This window comes from Thrips palmi, unplaced genomic scaffold (genome assembly GCF_012932325.1).
Source record: "Thrips palmi isolate BJ-2018 unplaced genomic scaffold, TpBJ-2018v1 HiC_scaffold_7, whole genome shotgun sequence".
Lineage (NCBI taxonomy): Eukaryota > Metazoa > Arthropoda > Insecta > Thysanoptera > Thripidae > Thrips > Thrips palmi.
This window is the reverse complement of record NW_023144634.1, coordinates 6427492-6452975: the sequence shown is the minus strand read 5'-3', so window position 1 is coordinate 6452975 and position 25484 is coordinate 6427492. Positions and strand designations below refer to the sequence as shown.

The window sequence follows — 25484 nt, the reverse complement described above, 5'->3', positions numbered from 1 at the left end:
CAGTGGCGGGGCTGGCGGCTGGCGGTGGCCCAGTGGGGGCTGGCCGGGCCTGGTGGACGGTAAGGCAGTGAGGCCGCGCGCGGAGGGACGCACAGCGACGCACAGCGCGCCCCGCCGACGCCATGGAGTCCAAGAACAAGCAGGACAAGGACAAGGTGAGGTGGAGCTGCGGCAGGCGGTTGCGGGGCTGCAGCAGGGGCCGGGTGGCGTCGAAGTCGCGCCGCCCGGGGGCGAGCTGTGGGCGCCGCTGCCTGTTGCATCGGGCCCAGGGCCCAGGCCCAGCCCCAGGGTCAAGGTGCAGACTACAATACCGCAGCGCGACGGGCTGCGGAAGGCGGCGCGCCCGAACGTCGACTTGACACCGGGTCGGCAAGCCAGGCCAGCAGTGTCGCTGCTGGTCCTCATGTGTCCATCAATGCGGCCATTCCCGTCGGAATCCTATCGGAACCGCGTCCCATGGGCCGACGCCGAGGTGCCTCCATTCTTACCTTGTGTTGCTATTTTTACCCCCGCACTGACTTGCCGGCACCAAGCCACAGCAACAGCAGGCTGGTACGGCGGGCGATCGGCGCAACATAGGGTTGCCACCCTCGCCATGTTGGCCCACTTCGGCCCACTTAGCGTGGCGGCCGTGACCACAAGGGGGGTGGCAACTGCACCTCCCGTTGCCAGGACGGCGGGATGCACACGCCGTTTCTACTTTCAAGCCGCGAAGCTGAGAGGGTTCTTTGATGCACCCCGAGAGCACGCCGCCATGGCCAGCCAGCCAGCCAGCCATTCACCGCAGTGGCGAAGGAGGGCATTGTCAGGGTGCCAACAGCCGCCGGCGCGCTGTGTGTAGGGTTGCCTACCCGGCACTTCACAGGCGTTCCTTTCTTTTGCCGCTTTGACACTCTGCGCTCCGCTTTACTCTGCTCCGCAGGGCAGCAAGCTGGACCGGCCCGAGGAGCTGCCCTGGGACGTGGTGGACCGTTGCCTGCTGCCGGTGCTCACGGCGCACGCGCTCGCCGTCATCCTGGCCTTCATCCTCAACACGCTGCGCATCTCGCAAGTGTCGTCCTGGACGCTCTTCTTCTGGTTCACCGCCATCACCCTCGCCACGCTGTGGTTCTACCACAACCTGCAGGTAAGCAGGCCGACTCTCTCGCACTCGAGGGCCGTCCCGCAGGGGTGCGAGAGAGACGCGGCAATGCACAGCACAGTGGTTCTCGTTCAGGTCACCGCTGCGGGGAAGACCGTGCTCGTCACCGGGGCGGACAACCGTCTGGGGCAGGTCATCGTCAAGCAGCTGGATGAAGTGGTGAGTGAAGCACGCTGGGCCTACCGCGGCACCGACAGAGAGGAGACTGCCACTCGGCTCGTTGCGCCGGCTTGCGCGTTGCAGGGCTTCACGGTGTTCGCCGGCATGAAGCAGAAGGCGTGCGCCGAGGCGGGCCGCCTCAAGGACCAGTGCTCGGGCAGGCTGCACGTGCTGCAGCTGGACGTGACCAAGGAGGAGGACATCATCGCCGCCAGGGACTACATCGCCGCCAACCTGCCCGACGGCACGGAAGGTAACGTTCTTACTCGGATTACCCGATTCAGGATGCCTCCGTCGCCCTCGAGGAGCTCCTCATAAGGGTGCGAGGGAGGCAGACCGACAAGGAGAGGGTTTGTGACGTGCTTCGCGGAGTTGCAGGTCTGTGGGCCGTGATCAACAACGAGCAGTGGGCAGCCTTCGGCGAGGTGGAGTGGGTGCCACTCCCGGTGTTCCGCCAGGCCGCCGAGATCAACTTGCTGGGGACCATCCGGGTGTCGCAGGTCTTCCTGCCCCTCGTCCGAAAAGTCAAAGGTCCGAGCACAGGACCGCCACTGCGGTAGAACAAATGCAAAGGAAAGATAAGTTTGACGCCGTCCCTCCCGCAGGCCGCATCGTCAACGTCGTCAGCGTCCTGGGCCACGTGACTGCGCCGCTGCAGGCGCCGTACTGCACCGTCAAGTACGGCGTGGAGGCCTTCAGCGACTGCCTGCGCAGCGAGATGCGGCGCTGGGGCGTCGACGTGGTGGTCGTCGAGCCCGGCGACTACACCACAGGTACAGTCCCCCCGCCGGTCCCACTCCGCGTGCTGGAACTGTTTGGATCCCCGTGACGAACAGCGACTGCGGTCTGGGGTTGCAGGCAAACTGTGGTACGACGACACCAAGTTGCTGCAGCAGGCCAAGGAGATGTGGGAGGGAATGCCCGAGGAGTCGCGCCAGGACTACGGCGAGCACTACTTCGAGTACACCATCCGACGCAACCTCGAGCCGTACACCAAGGGCAAGGTTCGTGCCGGCAATCTTCTCAGTTCTCACTCCAGTACCCTGGATACCCTGCAGCCAGAAGGGCCTTGGTCACGTTGCTTTTGGTTCCGCTTCCAGGAGACGGACATGGCCCCCCTGATGCGCTCCCTCCAGGACGCCGTGTGCCGCACCTTCCCGCTGCAGCGCTACACCGCGGTGACGCGCGCCGAGAAGATCCGCATGCTCATCTTGAACCACCTGCCGCGCTCCGTGCACGACATTCTGTACCCGTGAAGCGGCAACGCGCCAACAGACCCTCCCCCCGCCCCGCCCCGTCTTCTTGGAGTGACTCGACTCCCAGGTCGGAAAGACTGCCACGCCCGAAAACCCGGCGCGGCCCAACTGCCATCGGAGGGGAGGAGACCTGACTGCCGACGGCCGGGGAAAGGGAGTGCGAAACCAAATTTGCGAGGTCTGATCCGAGGATTTTACGACGGAGGGTGTTGCCCATACCATCATTCCGAAAGGAGTAACCGATTCTGTGTCTGCGTGACAGACTGAGTAACGGTCACCCATCGATTCAAATGTAAATGAAGCACAAATATTTGTATTTGGTGGCTGTATTATGCAGCTTCCCACTGCCAGTAACCAAGATTTAAAAAATAAAAAAATTACTCTACTGAAAGAGGAAAAAAATCTGTAAAATTAAATTGCCAGTCTGTGAACCCGAGTATTCAATTTTGATGTAAAATTAACTTCCCAATTTATATATATATGTGCCTTATCATCAATGTTGTACTTTGTAGAATTGTGGTCCAAAACATGCATTTTTAATCATATATTTTTAACTGCTCGCATGTGTGTGCTACCCATTGTACTCTTGTCCCCGTAGTTAATAAGCAAACAATAAAGTGCAGCTACTGGTATTCTTTTTGTATGCATTTAAGCATCCATAACTAGCTTCAAATTTGGCGCTTCTACTTTTTTCTCAGGTCTAGGGCTTATGGGAAAAATCAAATACCAAGACAGTCTTAGTGAACTTTTTAATAAAACACAGAATGCAAGAAAACTTGCACACTCCCTAAACAAGAAATCATGAAGATAGGAAGTCCAATGACAATATTAAGTTATTACCACATGATTGCGTGAAATCTAAGACAATGCATAGATTAACTATTATTCATTATTAATCTGATACAAATAAAAACAAATTTCAGCTACAAATGGGATTTAGAGCAATGAAGTATATTAAATCACTGGCTTCGGTGGCCATAGAAACTAATGGAGAAAATGTAAACCCATCTTAAGTTTTAGAGTTGATTCCATAAAAAATGGGGATTTATATAAGATCACAGGCACAGTTGTGGTCGACGGCCATCGACAACATGCTCCACTTCATCCTGTAACATAAAAACACCATTCTTCCAGACTGCGGACTAGCCTCCGCAAGACTGCCTACACCTAACAACTACAAAGGAACAGACTCGTCCGACTAGACCAAGAAGGAATGATAGTTTGAAGTGAAAGGCTTAGGCTTGACTATTTTAGGAAACATGAACATTGTAATAGGCATACAAAAATAACAAGTCATTCTAAGGATTCTATTAATCCTGAAACTGTATCAAAGACCATTTTGCCATAAAGGTCGGAATTTAAATGTTTTGATGGAATTATTTAATTGAAAATAAATTTTGTTTTTTTAAAAGACAAAGCAGCATCCTGAAAATCTTACTTTAAATAAAAAGTAAATAAGAAAAGAGTGAAGCACTTCCTCTCTTTTAGCATGTACATTAGAAGAAAAAAGTTGAAAAAAAAAAGACGACATAACTATAGGCAGTCTTAGCACACCAGTATTGCAACTTTTAGGATCACTCTCTTATTCTATCATCTTAGCCTTGAGCTAGAGAGGAAGAGCTTCTTTTTATAATAGTTCTAAGGAGAAGTTAGAGGTACCACCTTGTGCAAGTTGCTCAGTCCTTGCGTCCGTGCCTTGATGACTTCTTACCAGACGATCGATCGGAACTTGCAGATGAAGAATCCCTGCCCCTGTCTCGATGCTTTGTCCGTTTGGAATGAGATCTTGACCTGGATCTTGAACGGTGGCGATGTGAAGAGACGGACACAGACCTCGAGTCGGATGAGCTCCTCTTGGTATGGCTCCTTGAATGGCTGCTGGATCTACTTCGATCCCTCCTCCTACGGTCCCTGTCCCTATCTCTTCTTCGGTCTCTGTCCCTCTCACGATCCCTATCCCTATCGCGATCCCTTTCCCGATAGCGATCTCTCTCCCGGTCCCTGTGACTATCCCTGTGAGAACCACTTTTGTACCTTCTTCTGCTACTACTGTCTCTGTCAGGATCTCTTCTACGTCTCTCCCTACTACTTGACCGACTTCTTGATCGACTCTTTGATCTACTATGATCATCTCTCTTCCCATTCTTCCTTGATTTTCTCTCACGGCTTGTGCTTCTACTTCTCTTCTTTTCTGACTTTTTCTTTCTGTCCTTTTTCTGCTTTTTGCTTTTAGAACTCTTTTTCCTATGGGAGGCCTTAGAAGAAGCAATAGAGCCTGTTTCTAAGGAGTCTGATCTACTAGACTCGCCATCTGAACTTGATCGGTGCCTATTATTTTTGGTTCGATTTGAGTCCCTATCACTTCTCTCCGGTGAAACAGATTCTAGGAATGGAACCAAACCTTTTTTCGTCCGGACATCATGAGTTCCTCCATCACTAGGTGCCTCCGTCTTGGCTCGCTCTTCCGGATGCCCTAAAATATGGATTATTTGTCAGGCATGTACACAAAAGGGTAACAGAAATTGGAGAGACCCAAGTTATTATTCCCACTAATTTTGAAACTGTCTCATGAATAGAGAATGTAATGTCAATAGTCTGTTTGTTAGGTACTTTTCATACCAGATATAAATTAGCTTAGTATAATTTAGCTCTTTAAAAGGCTTAGTGTCACTGTACAAGAGTCATGGTAGTCACGTCAAATTTTTTTCCAAATAAATAGAGGAAGATAAAGTTGTCTCCTCTAAGAAACATATGTCATTTGTCACTTCCCATTAGGAAATTAACACCCAACAACCTGAAAAACAAAGTCTAAGCCACAATACCATACTCACCATGGTGACTCAAATGAAGATTTGATCCAGATTTCTGGCTCTCTACCTGTGCTTCCCCTTTGTACCCCCCTCCCCTCTCATTGCCCCTCCTTTTAGTCTGTTCTTCATCCTCTTCATCATCTTCTTCATTGTTTCTCCTTTCTCTATCCTCTTCTTCCGCAAGCTTTTTCTCTATTTCCTTTTCAATAAGAGAAAATTCCTGCTTTCTCCTGCGGATCATTTCCTGCAATAGAAATTCAGAATATGTTAGAACAACCAGTTCTAGATCTGAGACGGCCAGAAGCAAAACGCTAATAAAAGTGTACCTGAATGTCCTCGTCCGAATCGTCGCCGTTCGCAGGCCGAGTGGTGTCCCCTTCATTCTCCGAGTCGCTGTCTTCGCTGTCATCATAGATTCCCAAACCTGCACCATCACACAGTAGGATGTGTGAAAAAGTTGACAACATAACAGTGCAGAAACAGACATTCCCCACAATGGTCCAATATGTGACTAAAACTAAACTTTTGAACATAATAGTGAAAGGACACATTTGATCCCTGCATTTGAATTTAAATAATTCATCACATAGTGAACCACTTAACAATTACCAATTCTATCATAAACCATACATGCTGTTATGATTTAGTTTTCTCCCCAACATGCTATATCAAGAAAACACTGAAAGCAAAAGTATGCAAAATTTTGTTCAAGTGCCTCTTGTATTGAAGATGACCATTTTGAAATGCCTCAAATTCAAAACTAAAGCGCCAGCACCAAAGATTAGAACTTTTGATCCAAGTTCCAATGGAACTCCTGTGCTTCCTAGAGAATGAATCTACAAAATCCACTTAATTTCAAAGCCCTCTAATTTTAAGATACTAATAGAACTAATATTTCATTTTCAGTTATCATAATAGCTAGATTGCCAATTTTTCATCAACAACATAGAATGAATTCGTGTCAAGAGCCACAAAAAATATTTTGTCATAGAAAAACTGGAAAGGATATGGGAAAAGGTAAGAAGGATAAATCATGCAAACTTTGCTATTTGTATCTAACACTGGAAAACATTTAAAAGGAGGCATCTTCACCATAAAAAGAATCCCATTCATACACAACAAACATACAACAAGCTGGATTGAATACAACATGAAAAAGGTCATGTTTTACTGTGCATGTAAGATGAGGGGGAGAAGCACACAAAAGGAAAATGAGACTTACCAAGTTTACCGGTCAAAGATGCTAATGCCGGTGTCTTCTGCACTGTTGCTGCTGGAGCTTTGTCACAAGATACAAATTTTATTAAAAGAGCAATGCTTAATGCTTATGGAATGAGTGTTTCTGTATCCCTTCTAGAAACTGTCCCAAAAACATTTTAAAATGTGGTTTGTGTTTATCAGCTCACAAAAAATTGTTCTCCTATATGACTGAAGTAGATGTGATAAAATAATACTAAAAACAACTATGTGTGTGAATTTTTCAGTGTATGAAACACCAGTGGTTGGAACAGTAGATAAAAAACCAACTTACACATTCATTTGATGCAGGAACCTGAAAGTGTAACACTTTTACCTGACTTCCAAGCATATCCCATTTAAATTGTTTATAGTTCAAAAACACACCAAAAATGGTGATATGTAAACAGAAAAAGATAAACAGTGTTCCAAAAGCTAAGTCATAAACAGTCCAACATTTCAACATGTTGAAATGTACCCTTCTTGTGCACAAAATGTTCAATAACAGTTGAAAAGTCTGTGGAGTGCAAGACAAGAAAAAGACCCACTTCACTTTGCACACAAATTGGGTTTTAGCTATACCTTTAGTTCGGGCCCTATTGAATGCATCCTCAGCTACCGACAGCATTTCTTCTGTAGTCACCTCCAGTAGCACCTCTGTTAACATACGGCGTACCTTCACCATCTAAAAAACATTTTTTTTTTTTAAATTAGTTAACTTATTTCTAATTCTAAAAAAAAATAAGTATAGGACAAAAAATTTAAGAAGAAACCCTACCACTTCTTGCATGATTTCCTCCTTGCTCTTTGGGGGCTCTTCAGGCTCTGGAGTGGGAGATTTCCCTCTCCGGCTGGGACTTTCAGCATCACTAAATCTAGATTTCCGTTTTTCCTGATTCAAGCTTTGCTTTTCTTCATCTTCAGAGTCACTTTCCTGTTTAAATTATTGAAAATATTAATATATATAGTAAAATGAGTTACTCAAAAGTCATTATGATTCACAATATTAGTTCTACTGACAAATTTGCTCTTTTTGGGAATCATTGGCTCATCAGCCTCTGCTAATGCCTCCTCCTCTTCCTGAATTTTCTGTCTAAGCATTTCCTCTCTCTCTTTCATTTGTAGCTCTCTTTCTATCTTTCTCTGCTTTTCTCTTTCCATTTTCTCAAGGCCTTCCCTAATCCAGCCAGGCAAATTTCGACGTTTAGCAGCATCTATGAAATAAGTGTTAAAACAATAATACAGCAAAGTTTCCTTATGAGATCAATGGCGATGCCACACACGTCTAAGATGTCAAGCTAAGATACAGAAAAGTAAACCAAACTTACCAATGGTTTGTGTGGTGTCCACATCTTCAATCTCCGCAGACTTCCTGTCACTTCGCAGAAATCGGTCTCTGGCCGGTGGGCGGCTGCCACCCCTTTTCCAAGTACCGCCCCTCGGCTGCTTGGCAAATGGGTGCGCAGGGGCAGCATCATTGCCTGCATGATGAGGGGGTGCAGGACCGGGAGCAGCTCCAGGGCCTGGCCAAAATCCACCAGTGGGTGTGGAGGCTGATTCTGAGTTGCCATGGTTGTACTCAAAGCTACTAGCTACTGCTCCATCCAACAAGGCCTGGCCACCTGCTGTGTTATACCCGTATGTAGGGGGAACAACAATGTTTGCTGGTGGTGGCACTGAATTGTTAGGCCATTCCCATGGTCCAGCCCCCCAGTTATTCCATGTACCCCATGTAGATGGGTCAGCTAAAAACAGAAGTTAAATCATTAAAGACAAACAGTTACAACACTTTCGTAATAAAGCACAAGGAAAACAGCCATCAACTGCTGCACTACCTGGGTCACCAGGAGGAAGAGAACTAGAAGATTCCATAGCTTCCTCCTTAGTTTCCATATCCATGGGTGCTTCACCACCCTCAGGCCCAACATCATGTACTTCTTTGACTATTTCTCGTTCACGCCCTATGGGTCCAATGGGAGGGGGTGGGGGTGCCGGAGGTACCTGGTCAGGTGGAAACGTATCTTTCATCTGAATCCATTGTTGTGCAAGCTGCGCCCAGTCAACTGAAAAGGAAAAAGAACGCAAAATTAATTTACACTGGACCAATGACTAAATTTGTAACAATATATTGACTACCAAGACTGTACAGAACTCACTTTCATCATGAGAGAGGTTTTGATAAGCCGAAGGGTTAAGCGCCCATTGAGAATATTCCGCATTACTGCTGGCATTACTTGTGCCAGACCACATTTTTCTGCGCAGAAAAAATGCACAACATTAACACAACAGTACCAAATATTTACTTTTAAATAAGAACATTTATATTATCCTAAGGTTTTAAAGAGTCATCTGGAGCCACAGGCACAGTGACCCTAGTTAGGGAAAGGAAAGAACGTGCCGGCCACGACCAAGAGCTTCGCGAACGATAAATACAACAATCCACATGAAATAACAAGTCAGCACGAAAATGATTAAAATGGAGAACCACATAGGTTATTGAAATAAACACTGCTGAGATGCTCGAGAATTAACGGACTTACACGAAAACTAAGAACTGCTACCGACGCACCAAATTGAGAAATAGTATCCTACATGCAACTAGCTCCAATAATACGCCATTATTAACACAAACTAACAATAAACTTCAAATTCTAACACGAAATCGGAAGCTGTCCATCGTCCATCGCCACCGCAGCTTTTGGATGCTCGATATCACATTCTTTTATTTTTATTTTAAATATGGCCACCAATGCACGGCGCCATGCGAATCGCAATCGCAATCTGTTTCAAGGTGGTTAGATGAGAAATATATACAAGCACTAGAAAACTAAAATAAATTTAAAAAAATAGAAAATTGCTTCATTTTGCATTCAAGAATACCCACGATGATCCTGGATTCAATTTCAATCTTATCTGATTTGAGTAACTGGACATTTTTCCGAATCAACTTCGGTAAAGTGCTAGAATAACCTTCCTCGCAAATCCTTAAGTTCTTAGAAGTTTTTCATTCCCATACCTGCAACGCTGACGTTTTAAAAACAAACACCGACAAACACTCAGCTGGGCAGTTTTTATTTTGAATTTTATGGTAAGTTTCTTGAATGAAAGTACATTTTATTCCGATTCTCTACCTTTTACTTTTGCATTGATAGAGTTGAACATTGTATCCACGATGCGAAAAATGAGTGTATTTTTAGTTCTAGGTTTAGCGAGCAATGGGAGACAGTGATGATGATCTTGAAATTGTCCATGAAACAATTTCTAACGATAAGACAAAAAATTGGAAGTATCCTGTCGCTAATCCTTGGATTAAGAAAGATGGAGGAGCCAATGACATTTTGCAAACCATCCGAAACAAACTTAAGATGGAGAATAATAGCCCTCAGTTCAATAGCAATGATACTACTCAACCGACACCATCTTCTTCTGGCACCAAAAGGGAGCGTAAGAAACCTATAGAAAAACAAATAACTCCACTACCTGGTGCAGGAAGTGCCATACCAAACTTGCAGGCAACGCCAGAGAGGTCATCCCACAAACCACCTCTATCGTTGACTCCTGAACAAATCGCAGAACTCACTGAGAACTGTCTTGATAGTGACAATGAACCTGAAGCAACACCAAGTAAATTGCCCCAGACCCAAGGAATGCAGTCACAAGCAACCAAGAGGACCCTGAATTTTTCCAGCGTCAAAACCTCCAGTAGTATTCGGAACAGAGCATACAAGTTCTTTGGATCAGGGACCTCCAGCACTGAGGCAGAACAAATTTTAAGTCAAGGTGCCAATACTTTTGAAAATATCCTGGAAATTTTTTTGCAGAAACTCTGAAATAATGTTTCTTTACTGTCCTTTCGGATTTCAGGAGATGGAGACACACTGCACTCTCCTTCAAAGTCACCATCACCAAAGAAAAAGAGGCTGTCGAAAAACTCTCCCATACGCTTGTTAAATAGGAACAAAAGCCCTGTGGCAAGCACATCAGCGCAAAGTCCACCTGGATCAGCTTCTAAAGTGCGAAGGCGTATCCATAATGATGAAGACGGAATGAATGAGGGTCCTTACTATTATGAAGCTTTTTGCTTTATGATTAGGGTTAGTATCAAAAAGTAACAATTTGTTTTAATGAAGGTAAAAATTGTTTTTAGATTATTATTACTAGTATTAAATAAATTAGCTAATTACTCTTTTATCTGTTGACATAAATTTTGCAGAAAGTTTGTAATAATGTGGCTTACCATCATCTTTTTCTTGAATCTGAACTTAATGCGTTAAAAGAGATAGGTCATTGCAAACAAGAAATTCAACTTTATGTACGACTGATGAACAGAAAAGACAAATGGAATAGGTGCTCAGATATCTCATACAATGATATTTCAATAGATCTTGCACCTCTCTTCAAGTTTCTTGAAAACAAAGGCTTTGTCACTTTTGGTTAGTGTTTTGGTAAACAGGCACACTTTTTTTGCCTTGATTTTTTTCATTTCTGTTTATCTCCTTCATTATGTTTATATCTTTTCTAGATGTATCAGATGAAACGACAGATGCACTTTTACATATTTTGAAGGTAGAAGACTTAAAGAAAATTTGCTCAGCTTTTAAACTGAAAAAAACTGGTAATAAGCCGGATCTTGTACAGGCTTTACTTTCTATGCAAAGAACCCAGTCTACTTTGAATGGCATCAACCCTCTACGGCAAAAGTACTCTTACATATTATGAAGTGCTGGATCATACGATTTTCAATATGCCACATATATTCATCTGCAGTTTTTATTTCTAGAGTGGAAGCTGCACTTGGACAATGTGTTAGATTAACCACTGAATGGAGAATAGTATTTCGTCGCTGCATCCTTCTATTCTCAATGTTCCATTCATTTGAAGATTTAGACAAGCTTAGCTCCGAACAGGCCTTACTGCTGTTGCAAGTTAAGCTTGGCAATATGGTATTTCCAATAGTTGATGTCAAGACCAATCAATCTGTTCAAATTTTTAAGACAAGGGAACAGCTTATTAGGTATGTTGCTCCTGTTCTAATTGTTTGTTGAAATAGATTGCCTTCTAGTTGCTTATTTATTATCTTTGGTTCAGATATGAGGAAGCTAAGATGCTTCATCAGGACTTAAATGCTGCCATAGAGGATAAAGGGCATACAGAAGTAGAGCAAATTACTAAGAATTGTATGAGTCAGTTGAAAGCTTTGTTAGGTGTATCATCTGAAACGTAAGTAAGGTGCTCCTTCTTTTTGTATTAATTAATTTGGTATTTTAACCCTCATGAGTGATTAATCATTCAGGGACCATATCCTGCAATTACCCAAATTTCTGCGAAAATTCTGTGCTGGGTCTTCCTACACATACTCTCTAACAAAGTCAATAGATGCTTTGAAACAAGGAAAGAAGTATACTCTGGCATTAGATATTCTGAAATTTCTGTTGAACCAGAACGTATACTGTCTCCAATATCAGGGCCGGTGGGCTCTTCTGCTGTCATCACTGCTTCACATTAATATCAAGAATATTGTCAAGGTGAGTATATCTTCAAGGATATTTAATAACTACAAAGGAAGCTATTTTTTTTTTAAACAGAGAAGAAAAATTATGTTGAATGTTTCATTCATTCTTTCTGATAATATCCTCCATTTTCTCTTGAACCTTTATTTTAGGCTAGCCAAGTGTTATGTTCCGCTTTGAAAAAGAAATCATCACTGAGCCCTGTTGATAGGATGCATTTGCAACTTAGGGCGGAGAAAGTTTACAAATTAAAGAAAAATGGGCTTTCAAAAGAGCTGAAAGAACAGCTTAAGCGTGTTATGGACCCACCCTGTGAAGCTCCAGAAATGGTGGAAATAAAAGCTCGAGCCCTTACAGGATCTAAACCGGGTCTAAAAAAGATATATGTCAAAGATAGTGCAGAATGCAGAGCCTTCATGTCAGTAGAAGAAACTGTCATTGACCATTATAAGTCCTTTGGTTTTCACAATGGTAAATAAGAGGAAATTATTTTTATTGCCCAAAAAAAGTTTTCAAAGTCACTTGCTATATAATATTTATTTATTGATCTCTTTCATTAGGAGTGCATGATGAAGGCTCAACAATATCCTCATTGTGTCTTTTATCTTTGTGGAACATCATTTACGACGTGTCTGTGCCACTAGTATTCCAAAGTCCTTACCAGGACAGACCCTTAGATTGGGGCTCTAAATTCTTTTATGAATCTAGGAAAGAACCCATTGAGGCACATTTTAATTATTTGTTGCGTCAAGATGTTCAGTCAGTTGCAAAAGAGTTGCATGAACTCCGTTTAAAATATGGACATACTACCTGCCTTGTGAATTGGGACAGGCTGGAAAACTTAAACTTTCAAGTAAGAAAGCAGAAAGCCTACAGATAGTGAGTAAATTTCATGATTTTATATAATGTAATGTTCTTCATTCCTCTGACAGACATTCTTAGATTGTGTAACTGTACCAACCTTTGTTGCTGTGTCAAGGAGGCTTATCCAAGACTGGAAATCTCACAGATGTGGATTTCCAGATCTTATACTTTGGTGTTCCTCCCAGAAAAAGGTATAAACTTCTCAATATCTCAACCACAAGTACTATTGGCTGACTGAAGAATTGAAAATAAATGGTTATATCTGTTGCAGTGTTTGTTCATAGAAGTGAAAAGTCCTAATGACACTTTGTCATCAGTGCAGTGTCTGTGGTTGAGCTTCCTGCGTGGTATTGGTGCCAATGCAATTGTTGTTAATATTCGAGGTGAGTATTCAAAGGCACACTTTGCTCTCAGTGTCTCCTACAAAACTTGCACTCATACATATTTTTGTGGTTTCAGAATCTGGTTCCAAAACACTAGCAGTACAAATGAAATAAAAAATCAAAATTGTGGCAAAGCTCACTGTTTGTTACAGATAATTGTTATATCAGTAAATAAGAATCAATAATGAAAGAAACAAAATTGTTAATTATGCATGCTTTATTGAAAGTTGGATTTGAAGTATAATTGTTGATAGCAGTTGTGCTTGTGGTGCTCAGCCACCACTGATCACATACTTGAGATTTTACAAATAAATTGTTACAAAATAGAAATAACCATCTTCATATTAGACATTCCTAGAAATAATTCTACATTCAGATGCTGGAATCCTTCTCAGTAATAACAAGCCACTTCATTGCAAATTGATGAGAATTCGGATAGAGCTGGCCTCAGATAGAGGTGGCCTCAGATTTACAAAGGTTTTTTTTTTTTCATTTACATAGTGTCTGACAATAAGGATGGTTGTGTACTAATTTTCTTTTACTTCAACAATTCAGCAGTAAGCATCTACATAATCTCATAAGTATACGTAATACTCACAATAAAATTGGTCAACCAAAAATGTTGAGAAATAGGAAATTTGAGGTAGAATGAGTTGAGATACATTAAGTGGTACACGCAGTATCTGTGAGCCATTAGTCCTCCATATTCATGAAAACAAAAAGTTTAAATACCTAAACAACATCAACAATAACAAAGAATAATATTCTTTACAACAATCTTCACCATTTCTACCTCCTGGCTTGACTCGGCAGTCAGGTTTTAGTGACTAAATGATTTGTAAATCAAGCATAGTGAACTTATTTGTTCAAAAATTATAAGCTGTATGCAGTCCATAACTTACCACAATATTCCTTTTGTGCCACTCCATTCAACAGACTTTTTAACTGAGAAGACATCTCATCTCTGTTTTTCAAATCTATCAAGCATGATGTGACATTTCAATCATTAAAATTAATTACAATCATCCCTGAGAAACATTAACAATGTTACATGAACTAAAGATTCCTTAAACGAGAAGGAAGATTTGAGGGGTACTGTATACTGTTTTGAGTTCACTTGGTTCAAAGTGAAAGTCTACACTCAAAGAGATACTGTCAGTCAAACCAATCAAAGAAATAAATCCATGCTAAGTAAAGTTTTACTTTTGGAATGACAATTTATACACAATAGTTCAAGCATGTACATTCAAGGTAAAAAGAAGCTTGCACCAATGCTGCTGAAACTTTGGTTTGATTGCTTTCATGAACATAGCCACTGTCCCTAGCTAAAGAAAAAATAAAGAGAAAGAGTATTTTTGCATGACATCTGAATCACTTCATGTAAGTCATTTTAATTAATGGATTTTCATCGTGACTAGTATATACCTGCCCTTTAGGGCTAAAACTATGCAAGTACATTTAGCCTAGACAATATGAGCAATATGGCCACCTGAAAAGATGTGAGTATATATATTTTTATTTGTATATTTTAACACTTACACTATCTAAGGAAAGGAATATGATGCATCAGCAAATATTAATAACAGTAGTGTTATTTCTTAAAATAGAAATCTTCACTTAAATGGTTGAAAGTTTGGAATTGAAATCACACACAAATAAAGCATTTAACAATTCAGATGAACATTCTGTTTGCCACTCAAATGTGAGGCAAGTGGGGCAGTGTATTAGGTCCTTTAAACATCACAAAGATAAAGCAAAATAAACAAAGAAACAGTCAACACAGTTTCTCAAACTAAAAGATTCCTTCAGTAAACAAAAAGATGAAAGATGCACATTAAATAAGTTTAGGAACAGATTTTAAATGGACGGAATAATGAATCTTCAGTAGGAACTTTTGACACAAACATGCAATACTTTAGAAAGTCTTCTTTAAGGCATATTATAATGCTAGGCATAGAATTGTTAGCTCCTAAAATTTGTTCACCATCATAATTATGCTTCAAATTTAGTCGGTGGACTGAGAACTACCTTGCTTAATGAGGTCAACCATGTTGAGCAAGCCATTGATAGTAGCCAACTCATAGAAAAGAGTTTGGCCATCACCTACACCAATGTGTGTCCACAAGTGCTGCTGTAAATCAACAACTTTCTCAAATTTTAAGCCACATTTTATACAACATAAATTTTGCAAACTCTTAAGCGTGCGGGCACGGGCATTGTTTGCTTCATCCTTGCACTGTTCAGCCGGAACTCCTTCTCCTAATTTTGAATTTGACTCTGCATTTCCTACATGAGAAGCAAAGTGTTTCTGGAGGAGGCTCAACTTCACAAACGATTTGCCACACACATGGCATGATTTTTCCTTGCCATGAGTTCCTATATGACGGTTCAATGTGCTGCTCTGAGCAAAACTTTGACCACAGTCTGGACACTTAAATGGCTTTTCTCCAGTATGCGTTCTAGCATGGTCCTGTAGATTATTTTTGTAGTGGAATCCCTTGTTGCAAATATTACAAATAAATGGCCGGACACCTGTATGAGTCCGTGAATGCCTCTTTAAAGAGCTGCTGTGCGAAAAGGACTTGCCACAGTCGGGGCAATTTAAGGGCATTCTTGGACCGCTGCCATTTTCTGGACCTTGGGAAAAAATGACAAAACCAGTAATGAGTTATGTGATAAGAAACAACTAACAAGACATGCTAAGAGCACGATGATGTTCATACCTTGGGAATGTTGTGAACTGGAGTGCCAGCTATCTGAAACACAGTCTTCAGGGTCGTCACTGTCATGGGCCTCTTCATCTTTGACAGCTTCTTGATTGGCACGTTTCTGGCGCAGGTCTAAAAGAACACCATCCGTCCTAACGAGAGAAAATTATCAATATCAAATCAAAGAACTTAATTTAGATAAGAACAACAGAGGAGGTTAGTGATTCAATCAACGGCTGATGAAAATTTTAAAGGCAGTAAACTACAGTGTCCTCTTTAGTCTAACTAATGTTTAAAAGAAAAGATGGACTAAAAAATTATATCTTCATTTGCAGACAGTTAAAATTTTTCACTCAAAATCAAAGAAGTCATTAATCATGGCTTAGGTAAGTGTGCCAAGACCAAATTACACCGAGAATGAACGTGGAAAATTGAGAATAAGGTTGCAAAGAGGTTAAGATGTTATTAACAGTGCCAACAGTACTCATAGAAAGATAATGCTCGCAACACTAACCCGCTTGGCCACATTTTCGTATCTTGTCCAGCCCAGTTTGGTTGCTGTTCTTGGAAATGGATCGCCTCCTGTCGACTTCTGCAGGCTCTTTGGAAAGGTCATCAAATCAATCTCTTTTTCACCGAAAGGGACATCCGTTCTAACGCTGCTTAACCGATTGGGGCAATAGGAAGCAACATATAAACTATTCGATGCAGATTCAAATTATACAGTCGTCAAACATAAACATTTCTTAGATTCAGTTTTCTGCTACGCTCTATCCAAAACAAAGGGTGCTGTCTACTTCCCACTACATGTCAAGGGATTGACCACAATCTGACCACAGGATAGCCAACGATTCGCAGCAAATGTCTCGCACACCGGAGATGTCCATTTTGTTTCTCTGGATGAGTGCGATACACGCGCGAAGCTAAACCGTGACAGAATGAGGGACATTGGTAAACTGGGACCAACGAGGATGGACAAGGGTCGCACATTTCACCCGCCCGTGTGGCGTTAGAGTTGCAGGTGCGGTGTACAGTCGCGCGAGACGCCTCTCCATAAAAGTACTTTATTTATTGCTAGAATTATAACTATTGGCGTTTGCTGTTGTGGGGGCCTCTTCGATGCAGTGGCAAAGCGTCCGCAGTGATGCGGTGTCGACGCACCTGGGGGCAGAAGGCGAAATGAAATAAGCCGCAATGACGGCAAACTTGAGGGACAAGGACACAACCAGCTCGTGTTGCCGTAGGCGTTGAGGCGGCCGATGGAGCCGGCCAGCTGCATGCGGCCCGTCTTGACGTGGACGCGGACCGCCGCCGACAGCAGGGCATTCCCTGGCTGGGTGCGCAGCCGCATCTGGAGCAACAAGGACTACTTCGAACGGGGCATGCATCACCAGCTGCAGCAGGCCCTGCAGGCGGTGACGCACCTGGTACTCGCGCTCGTCGGCGTCCTCGGCGAGGTCGCCGGTCCGCAGCGGCGCCCCCCTGCGCGCGTCCAGCACCGCGTCCAGGGACGCGTTCCAGCACTGCGGCGACCGGGACAGCAAGGCGTTCATCTCGCGGACCACGAAGGCCGCCGCGAACTGCACGCTGCGGACGCCAAACACCGACGTGGTGGAGCCGTGGTGGTGGCACTCTGTCTCTGTCGCACTCCTCCGGCACGCCTCATGGTTGCGAGAGAGACGGAGCGACGTGCCAGGGAGGCCCGGCGAGCGCCCGCGGAGTGCGGGGTAGGCAACCCAGCGCGCTCGGCGTGTCCGGCGGGCTGGCCTACCCTCGCATGCGATTGCGATTGCGATTAATGCCTGGACCACAAGTGATCGTCTGGCTTTCGGGCCCGCCCGGTCATGTCGGTGATTCACCAGCACGTGACGGGGCGTCCCTACTGAGAGGAGTGGTTTTCTCGGTAGACCGGGTTCATACGCCCACGAATCTGGGTATGTAGCGGGGACAGCCTTTTGGCCGTCCACCCCTACACACCTTATCCGAGTCCGACACTCGTCTTTCTTCACCCCGTTTCTAGGGGCTGTGTTGAGCAGGTCTTCTAGTTGCTTCAGCCTCTTCACTCCTACCCTCCTCTTGATGCGACCTTGTAGTTGTGGTATCTGTCCGCAGCGTCGTGAGGCCTGAAATGCATTGCCGTACAGGCATCTGCGACTTTTCGTCGTGAGACCTGGAACGATGCGAGGCCCAAGGCCCACCCCCACGGTGTTAACTGCGTGCGGTTTGTGCCGCACTGCGCGCCCGCGAGTAGGTGTGCCAGATACTGCAGGGCTGATCCTCTTCGGTCGCAAGGATAGGGGTCTAGACGGCGTTGTGATGTCCGCTGGCGCCGCTTCGCAGACTGACCGCGACACCGAAGTACTTGAGCTCCTGCCGCGGACCGATGACTCCAGTGCTACCGTCCCGATGGTGCCAGATCTTGCGCGCGGAAAGTAAAAGTTCCCGTGACAGTGAGCCAGCTGTAGAAAAACGACCTGCGAACGAGGACTAGGGCCCGGGGGTGGGGGTGGGGGCTGCGAGGCGGCTGCTGGACCTGCGACGGAGACGCACTGCTTTGACGGCGGGGGAGGGAGTAGGGGGGGGGGGGGGGGGGTCGGGTCGGCCGGCGGCCTGCTGCGCTGCGACGTTGGGAGGCGGGGGAGGCGGGGGAGGGGGAGAATGCAAATGACCGTGACGAAAAACAGAACCCAGACGACGCTGCGGCTCACATGTTCATGGGCGTAGGTGGGCTAGGGCTAGGAGGTCCGGCTGCTGTGAACTGACAGGAGCGAGGCTGGGGCGGCGACGCTGCGTGCTACGCCACTTCCTGCTGGAATCCAGAGGGGGACCGACTGCGTGCCGCCAGGCCACCGCACAGCGTCTTGGTGCGCGTCGCCACGGCCCGGCGCAGGGAAAACCACCAGAACCGACGCCACCGCGTCCACGGCGTCGGTGCGCGGGGATGCAATTGCGCCACCCTCGTTGCGCCTCGCTGCTATGACGGAGGTCTGCGAGCCGCAGCAGGTGGTGGGCCCGCGTCGCGAGGCGCGGGGGTGACCGCGGTCAGCAGGGCCGGCAGGGGGACGGCCGCGCTCTTACCTGGAGTTGCGCTGGGATGCTTGCACTGCTACCTGCTACCGGTACTCGCTTGATGTTGGCGTCGACGAACACTGATTTGGAGCACACGCTGCTGGCGAGGGGCTGCGGCTGCGGGGCCCGGCTCGGCAGGCCCAGGGCGGCGTGCCCCAGCCCCCACCCCACGCTCAGGCCTGCAGACGCTGCGCCATGTGTGAGGGGACGCCAAGGGCCCGGACAAAGACACCAGGGGTAAATTGCTGATTACTCGGACACCGTTGCACTAAACCACTTTGCACTAGGACACGTCGACGCCCGGACGCGAACCACATCGATCGATACCACATGTTGACCACAACACTGACTTTATACCACTACTAATTAGCAAAAACCCGGAGCACGAAATAAACACGACTCGTCCCTAGCCCGGTAGGCGGCACTCCACCCTCGCATGCGCGGGCGCTCGCCGCCAGCCAGCCAGTGCTCCTAGTGGTGCACCGCGTGGCGTGGCGTCGTCGGCCGAGGGCCTCGTCCGGCATGAACCACTTGTCTACGTACTCGACCTCGAACGGCTGGGCCTTTGTGAGGTGCTGGCAGGCGCAGAAGTTGGTGGGGATGCCGGCGTCCTGGCACGTCCTGGTGCTGGGTATGGCCGTGGTCAAGCCGATGGCCCTCGGCCTGCGTCTCTTGCCCTGTGGTCCCTGCGGTGGCAGCCGCGCCATGAACATCGTCTTCTACTACACAGTGGGACAGGTTCGTTGCCTCCGACCCACCTTGCTGGAGAAGGCCCTCCGCACGCGGTCCGAGTCCGCGAGGACGCGCTCGTCCTCCAGGGTGCTGAGGTCCGTCATGTGCCCCAGCGTGCGGTGCAGGTCGTACACGGTGAGCAGGCGGTGGCGGTTGCACTGCAGGTGCTTGACGGCCTGCTTGTAGCGGCGGCGCACCCAGTCCGGCAGCACCACGTACATGGTCGGCAGCATGTTCTCCAGGTGGCCCTGCGCACCAGCACTGTTAGCACGGCCTGCCTCTGCCGGTCACTCGGCCAGTATGCGTGAGGCGGGGCCCTAGGGTGGGGCCGTGGCGCGGCGCGGCGTGCCTGGTACGTCTTGAGCACGTTGCCGAAGCGCAGACCGTGGTCGCTGAGGAACACCAGCGCCGTGCTGTTGAGCACGCCCGTGTCGTGGATGTCCGCGAGGAAGCGCTCGTACATGGCGTCGGCCTCGTCGGGCTGGTTGAGCAGGTCGTGCGACAGCGAGGTGCCCCAGATGACGCTGAAGAACTTGCGCCGCTGCGTGGCCATGCCCCGCACGAACTTGAGCCCGTAGTCGAACAGCACCTGGCGGCCAAGCGGGGCGTCAGCACGAGGAGGGGGTGACGCCGTCAACGCGCCGTCAACGCCGACGGGCCTCGCCTCGATCTGGTGGCGCTGGCCGATGCAGTACTGCGCGTTGTTGCCGCCGCCGCGCGCCAGGTGCTTCTCGCCGATGTACAGGAGGGGCCGAGGGTCGTAGTCGGTGGGCTGGTTCACGAAGCCTCGGCTCAGGTAGTGGAAGAGCCCCATCCAGGCGGTGTCCTCGGCGAACATGGACACGTATCCCTGCGAGAATGGCGCACGCCAGAGTCACGGGGGAGTGGCACGGAGTGGCTGCGGCCAGGTCCACGCACCTTGGCGTTGAAGCTTTTCCAGATCCACGGGCAGGCGTCGAAGTGCGTCGTGCTGTTGGTCCAGCAGGCCTTCTTCAGCTCCGGCACCGACAGCCCACTCAGCAGCGGCACCAGGTTGGGGAACGTGTTGTCCTCCACCTGCAGCGAGGCAGCACGTCGCCGATGACTCGAGGTGCTCCGCTCCCCCGGCAGGCCGGCAGGCCGACAGGCCGGCAGGCCGACACCCACCTTGTTGTAGCCCAGCATGCTGCTGGCGGCCAGGCGGCGCTCCAGGAAGGCGCGCGTCTTCGGCATCTTGCGGATCATGTTGAGCCTGGACAGCGAGTCCATGCCCACGACGAGCACGCTCAGCGCGTCCTCGGACACGTGCTCGCGCGCGGAGGCCCCCGCCGAGGCGCCGCGCGGCCGCCGGACGGGCACGAAGCCGAAGTAGTCGAGGTACACCTGGCGGACATGACACGGACATGACGCGGACGGGGCGTGCTTGCCGATGGCTGGCATGGGTCTCGGTGTGCAGCACGATCGGTCTTCGTTACCTCCCGCCGCTCGGGGCTGGCTGGGTCAGTACAGGTGACGCGGACGAACTCGTGCGGCACCGCGATGGAGTCGTTGAACGGGACGCAGTCGTCGGCGAAGCTGGAAAAGGCAATCCGTTCGTCAGCACGGCTGTTCGACCCACACCCCGCGGGACGGCCGCGCCGCGGCTAGCCCTCACCGGATGTCGTTGCCGTAGGCCACGCCGTCGTCGAGGACGCCGCGGTCGTCCTGCCAGCGAGGGCCCCGGACGCGCCACATGGCCGTGAAGCAGCACGCAACGCTGCTGGCGTTGTACTTGGCCGCCAACCCCGCCGCCAACAACAAGTGCGTGTCGTTGGACCGCACCAGCGGCGGCGGGTCGGCGCACGTGATTGTCGGGAAGTCGTACACCATGGGCATCACCTCCCTGCTGAAGGGCTGGTGCGCCGGCACGCGGCACCCCGCCGTGTCCAGCAGCCAGGCCGCCGGCGGAGGGGGGCACGTCGACGACTTCGAGGAGGGCCCGGAGGACCTGGAGGACCTGGAGGACGCGGCTCGCCTTCAGATCTGCGGCATTCGTTTTCGAAATGGGATCACAGTGGATCGGCACCTGGTGGAGGCTGTCGTGGGACCCGCCGTGGCCGTGGCGGGGCGGTGGAGATCCGAAGCGGCGAACTGGCTGCGGTACAGCAGGGCGACTGGAAACTCTGTGAAACCAGCAGCCTGCTCATTGTCGTCGTCTGTACTTGGCATGCGCGGTGTGCATTTCCTCCCCGGCCTCACCGTTTCTGCTGAGGAACAGTCTCGCCTGCAGCAGGACGTACAGTCCGTACAACAAGCAGCAGCTGAGCAAGAAGTTGACGAAGTGGCGCCGCCGGAAGAACCCGGCGAGGCAGAACATGGTTCGCTGTTGCCAATGCGGCGCGTCAGGGTGACCGGGGCACTCGAGTGGCGAGAGACACTTTTTGGACTGTTTGTACTCACCGCATGGTGCGGAGGTAGCGTGCCAACGTTCATCGATACACAATGCAACTACGAAACTACGACTCGCACATCAGTCAACTTTCCTTAAAATCAGGGCTTGAAGATTGAGTTTTCTGCTCGTTTATGCTAGGGAGAAGCGAAGCCTGGCTGACGGATTCCGGACTTGACTGTACGTCTCAATGTTGTTTCTCTAGCTCTGTGGCTCCGGACTCTTAGAACGAACAGCCGCGAGACGCAACTGCACTGTAGCGGCCGGGCCTGGCAGGACTGCGGCTGCAGGTGTACCTCCGTCCACCCACGGCACACACTCCTTCTCTCTCGCACACCCAGCCTCCCTTCGGCGATAAGGCGGCAGGACGTCACACGCAGCGGACGTCGCAAAGGCGGCCGTTGGGCGCACTTCCTGCGGGATCGGGATTTCCCCTGTGTGTTGTAATCCACTTGCAGTGCAGCTAGCAGCTACTGTGTGCCTCTTCATAACTCGAGAAACGAGCCACGACGCGTCAGAAAACAGTCCGACTGTTCCAAAAATGGACGCCCAACGTGGGGCTCGAACCCACGACCCTGGGATTAAGAGTCCCATGCTCTACCGACTGAGCTAGCCGGGCTGGTTGCAGGTGGCGGCCAAGTGCCTGAGCCAAGAGCGAGGTTGGGGCTCCGCGGCCGTCCGCTTTCGATAACGGGACGGACATCGGTCACGCCGCCACCGCTGCGGCGCTGCGGGCCACCAGCTATCAAGAGAGAGAGAGAGGACCTGGCGCCCTGCCTCTCATTTTATCCCGTAGAAATTTAATTTCATTACTCGAATGAAAGGAAAGGAACAATGAACTGGGCTTCGCTTGCTTCTCTAGCGCGCTCCCCTGGGGCTTCGGGGCGGAATAATTCAGAGGCCACTGGCCGATTCTCAAGGACGAACAGCGGACCGATTCCGAGAGTCGTTTTCGTCGCCCCGTCTCTCTCGCACTCATGGGGCGTCCCGTAGAGGTGCGAGAGAGACAGGGCGACGAAAGCTACCCTCGGAATCAGCCTGCGGTACACTTCGGGATGTTTCTCTCTCCTGTCGCTCGGAAAATGTATCGCCGTTCAAAAGCTAAAACTAGAGGCGGTGCGAACACCAAGGCGATGAGCCGACGGGGAGGGGGTGGGGGCAGTGCGTCCAAGCTGCTGTGTCGGAATGTTCAGCAGACCGATAATCGTCCACCGTGACCTGCTGGCCCTGCTGGCTGACAATGGAATAGGCCCGGGTTCGAACCCAACCCGCCGTCCGTTTCACACGTGCGCATTTCTCTTTCTTTTTGTTTCGTCATCCTCTTTTGGTCTCTTCCGTCCCGTCGGAGCTCCACCACTGTAGGACGAGCAGCGTAGCCTGCCGGTGCTTGCCCCTGGCGCCACGCGCCGCGAGAGAGAGAGAGAGAGAGAGAGAGAGAGAGAGAGAGAGAGAGAGGGGGGAGAAAGAGAGGCAGACAGGAATGCCGCGGGGGGCGTCGACGGCGTCGAGACGCTGGCCGGTGCAGGCGGCACGTGAGTCGATTCGACGATGCGACGTCGGGGCGGGGCGGGGCGGCCGGCCTTCCTGTCATCCACACTGTGAAAAGCCCATTTCCCGTACAAGTACGGACATTGCGCCTGTGGTTGACGCAGGGGCAAAAAATACACCCAGTTCCAGCGCGCCTGTTTGCGCTTCGGGGCTGTTTGCGTCCGTGCACACAGTGCACAAGACCTGCTTTGGGCCTTTGACAGGGCGGACCGACTTTGGTCCACACCGCGCTGGCTAGCTGCACACGCTGCACGGAAGCCTGGGGCAGCCCCACGCCCGGGGGAGGCACACCTTTCAAATCAAACTGGGGCGACTGACCGCCTGCACATTGATTCCGAGTGAGGTTTTTTCGTTGCTGTCTCTCTCGCACTTGTGGGGCGTCCCCCATGGGTGCGGGAGAGACACAACGACGGAAAACGACTCTCGGAATCAGTCTGCTGGTGTGTTTGCTGATTGCTCACCTGGGAGAGAGCCGAGGGGTGCCGGCCGGGCAAACACGGAAGGGGTGCGACAGAGAGAGAGAAAGAAAGAGGATGCGACACCTAGAAAGCCCCGAGCCACGGGGATTGCCTCGCTCTCGCCTCTCGATGGAGTCGAATGTCGGATCGCTTTCGGCGGCGACCGAGCGACCTTGGTTTCAAACCCTGCGACCTGGATCCTGGGTTGTTCCTCTCCCCTACACCTGCAGATTGGGCTTGCCGGGCACGGCCGGCACGGCCGCCCGGCCCGAGCGTATCTGCTCTTATTGACAGATTACGGAGCGGGACGAGGGAAGAGGGGATTTTATCGGGAAACAATTTAGCGCGGGCGGGGAGGTCGGAAAAAGGTGAACCGTGTCGGCTCGGCGTTGGCCGGCCGGCATCGCCCCTCAGTGTTCCCGTTCACCGCGTCGCTTCATTCTCTTCCTCGAAATCACTCCCCCTCGTTGCTCCGAGAGAGAGAAGAGGGAACACGACGCGGGCCGTGTGCCGTGGTGCCGTGTCCCAGGGCGGCGCCGCCCCGCCCCGCCCCGCCCCGCCCCGCCCCGCCCCGCCCCGCCCCGCCCCGCCCCGCCGCGGCGCCACAGTTCTGTCGCCGCGGCACCGCGCAGGCACTGCCTGCTAATTGGTCTTGATGACGTTCTCCGCGACATTGACCCGCGCGGCCCGGGCGGACGGCGCGGACGGCGCGGCCCGTGCAGTGCGAGATGCTTAATGAGCGAGACAGTGCGGGCGCAGCGGGTACGCCTTAATTACCCCGTCGCTCTGTCTCTCTCGCTCCCCTGCGGTACCCTGCGGCAGCCTCCCCGAGTGCGAGAGAGACAGAGCGAGGAGAATCGGACCAGAGCGAGGACCGCCGCCATGCCGGTGTGGGCGGAAAGGTCTGTGTGAACTTGAACGGCAGCGCGTCTGGAACTCTGGCGGGCACAACGCGCGGACAACCAGAAGAGTAGTGACGCGTTGTCCAATTTAAAATGGGTTTCTTCTCTCCCCCACAGAAAACTGAGTAAAGTTTCGTCTTGTCGGCTTATTTTTTTCCAGTGGCGGGTTGACGGCGCGAAGGAGGTGCGCGGTCTGTGCGGTCTGTGCGGTGCGCCCCGAGAGGCATGCGAGAGGCATGCCGCCCTCGCATGTGGGTCGGTCCACACTCCACGGCGTTCACAGTGTCGGCCCTCGTCCACT

At 49.5% G+C, this 25484-nt stretch overlaps 5 protein-coding genes and 1 non-coding gene across 16 annotated transcripts; 2 read left to right on the top strand and 4 right to left on the bottom strand.

Annotated features, from left to right (window-relative positions):
- On the top strand, positions 1-3188 carry LOC117652633 (D-beta-hydroxybutyrate dehydrogenase, mitochondrial). Its single transcript, XM_034397700.1, has 8 exons — positions 1-155; positions 923-1126; positions 1217-1300; positions 1385-1553; positions 1679-1831; positions 1906-2073; positions 2159-2304; positions 2401-3188. The coding sequence occupies exons 1-8, from the start codon at positions 123-125 to the stop codon at positions 2554-2556; spliced, it is 1113 nt and encodes a 370-aa protein (XP_034253591.1). The 5' UTR covers positions 1-122; the 3' UTR covers positions 2557-3188.
- A 100-nt stretch (positions 3189-3288) lies between these two features.
- Positions 3289-9315, bottom strand: LOC117652631 (arginine/serine-rich protein PNISR-like). 2 transcript variants are annotated; one of them, XM_034397699.1, is made up of 12 exons: positions 9143-9315; positions 8759-8856; positions 8438-8665; positions 7931-8347; positions 7623-7816; positions 7381-7536; positions 7185-7287; positions 6589-6645; positions 5693-5790; positions 5388-5610; positions 4219-5029; positions 3289-3662 (listed from the first exon to the last, which is right to left on the bottom strand). In XM_034397699.1, exons 2-11 carry the CDS (start codon positions 8850-8852, stop codon positions 4233-4235), a joined length of 2367 nt encoding a protein of 788 aa, XP_034253590.1. In that variant the 5' UTR covers positions 8853-8856; positions 9143-9315; the 3' UTR covers positions 3289-3662; positions 4219-4232. The 2 variants fall into 2 exon arrangements, with proteins under 2 accessions (XP_034253590.1, XP_034253589.1); XM_034397698.1 differs by having other exon boundaries at positions 3289-5029.
- Positions 9316-9477: 162 nt separating this feature from the next.
- LOC117652629 (fanconi-associated nuclease 1-like) lies at positions 9478-13689 on the top strand. The gene is made up of 13 exons (XM_034397686.1): positions 9478-9690; positions 9800-10382; positions 10467-10696; positions 10816-11035; positions 11125-11302; positions 11383-11616; positions 11691-11822; positions 11896-12127; positions 12265-12583; positions 12673-12965; positions 13045-13167; positions 13248-13359; positions 13436-13689. The coding sequence occupies exons 2-13, from the start codon at positions 9818-9820 to the stop codon at positions 13471-13473; spliced, it is 2676 nt and encodes an 891-aa protein (XP_034253577.1). The 5' UTR covers positions 9478-9690; positions 9800-9817; the 3' UTR covers positions 13474-13689.
- LOC117652634 (zinc finger protein 239-like) lies at positions 13559-16886 on the bottom strand. The gene is made up of 3 exons (XM_034397701.1): positions 16582-16886; positions 16083-16219; positions 13559-15996 (listed from the first exon to the last, which is right to left on the bottom strand). Exons 1-3 carry the CDS (start codon positions 16593-16595, stop codon positions 15365-15367), a joined length of 783 nt encoding a protein of 260 aa, XP_034253592.1. The 5' UTR covers positions 16596-16886; the 3' UTR covers positions 13559-15364.
- A 161-nt stretch (positions 16887-17047) lies between these two features.
- LOC117652630 lies at positions 17048-23676 on the bottom strand. 10 transcript variants are annotated; one of them, XM_034397693.1, is made up of 12 exons: positions 21913-23666; positions 21502-21843; positions 21323-21422; positions 21015-21230; positions 20787-20924; positions 20533-20718; positions 20218-20457; positions 19895-20116; positions 19680-19822; positions 17492-17654; positions 17294-17418; positions 17076-17228 (listed from the first exon to the last, which is right to left on the bottom strand). In XM_034397693.1, the coding sequence occupies exons 1-12, from the start codon at positions 22317-22319 to the stop codon at positions 17132-17134; spliced, it is 2379 nt and encodes a 792-aa protein (XP_034253584.1). In that variant the 5' UTR covers positions 22320-23666; the 3' UTR covers positions 17076-17131. The 10 variants fall into 10 exon arrangements, with proteins under 10 accessions (XP_034253581.1, XP_034253584.1, XP_034253585.1 ...); XM_034397694.1 differs by having other exon boundaries at positions 17076-17654; positions 21913-22009; positions 22086-22209; positions 22287-23665; XM_034397690.1 differs by having other exon boundaries at positions 17048-17418; positions 21913-23665.
- Trnak-cuu lies at positions 22822-22894 on the bottom strand. The gene has a single exon. It is a non-coding gene; the product is annotated as a tRNA-Lys (tRNA).
- Positions 23677-25484: the final 1808 nt, after the last annotated feature.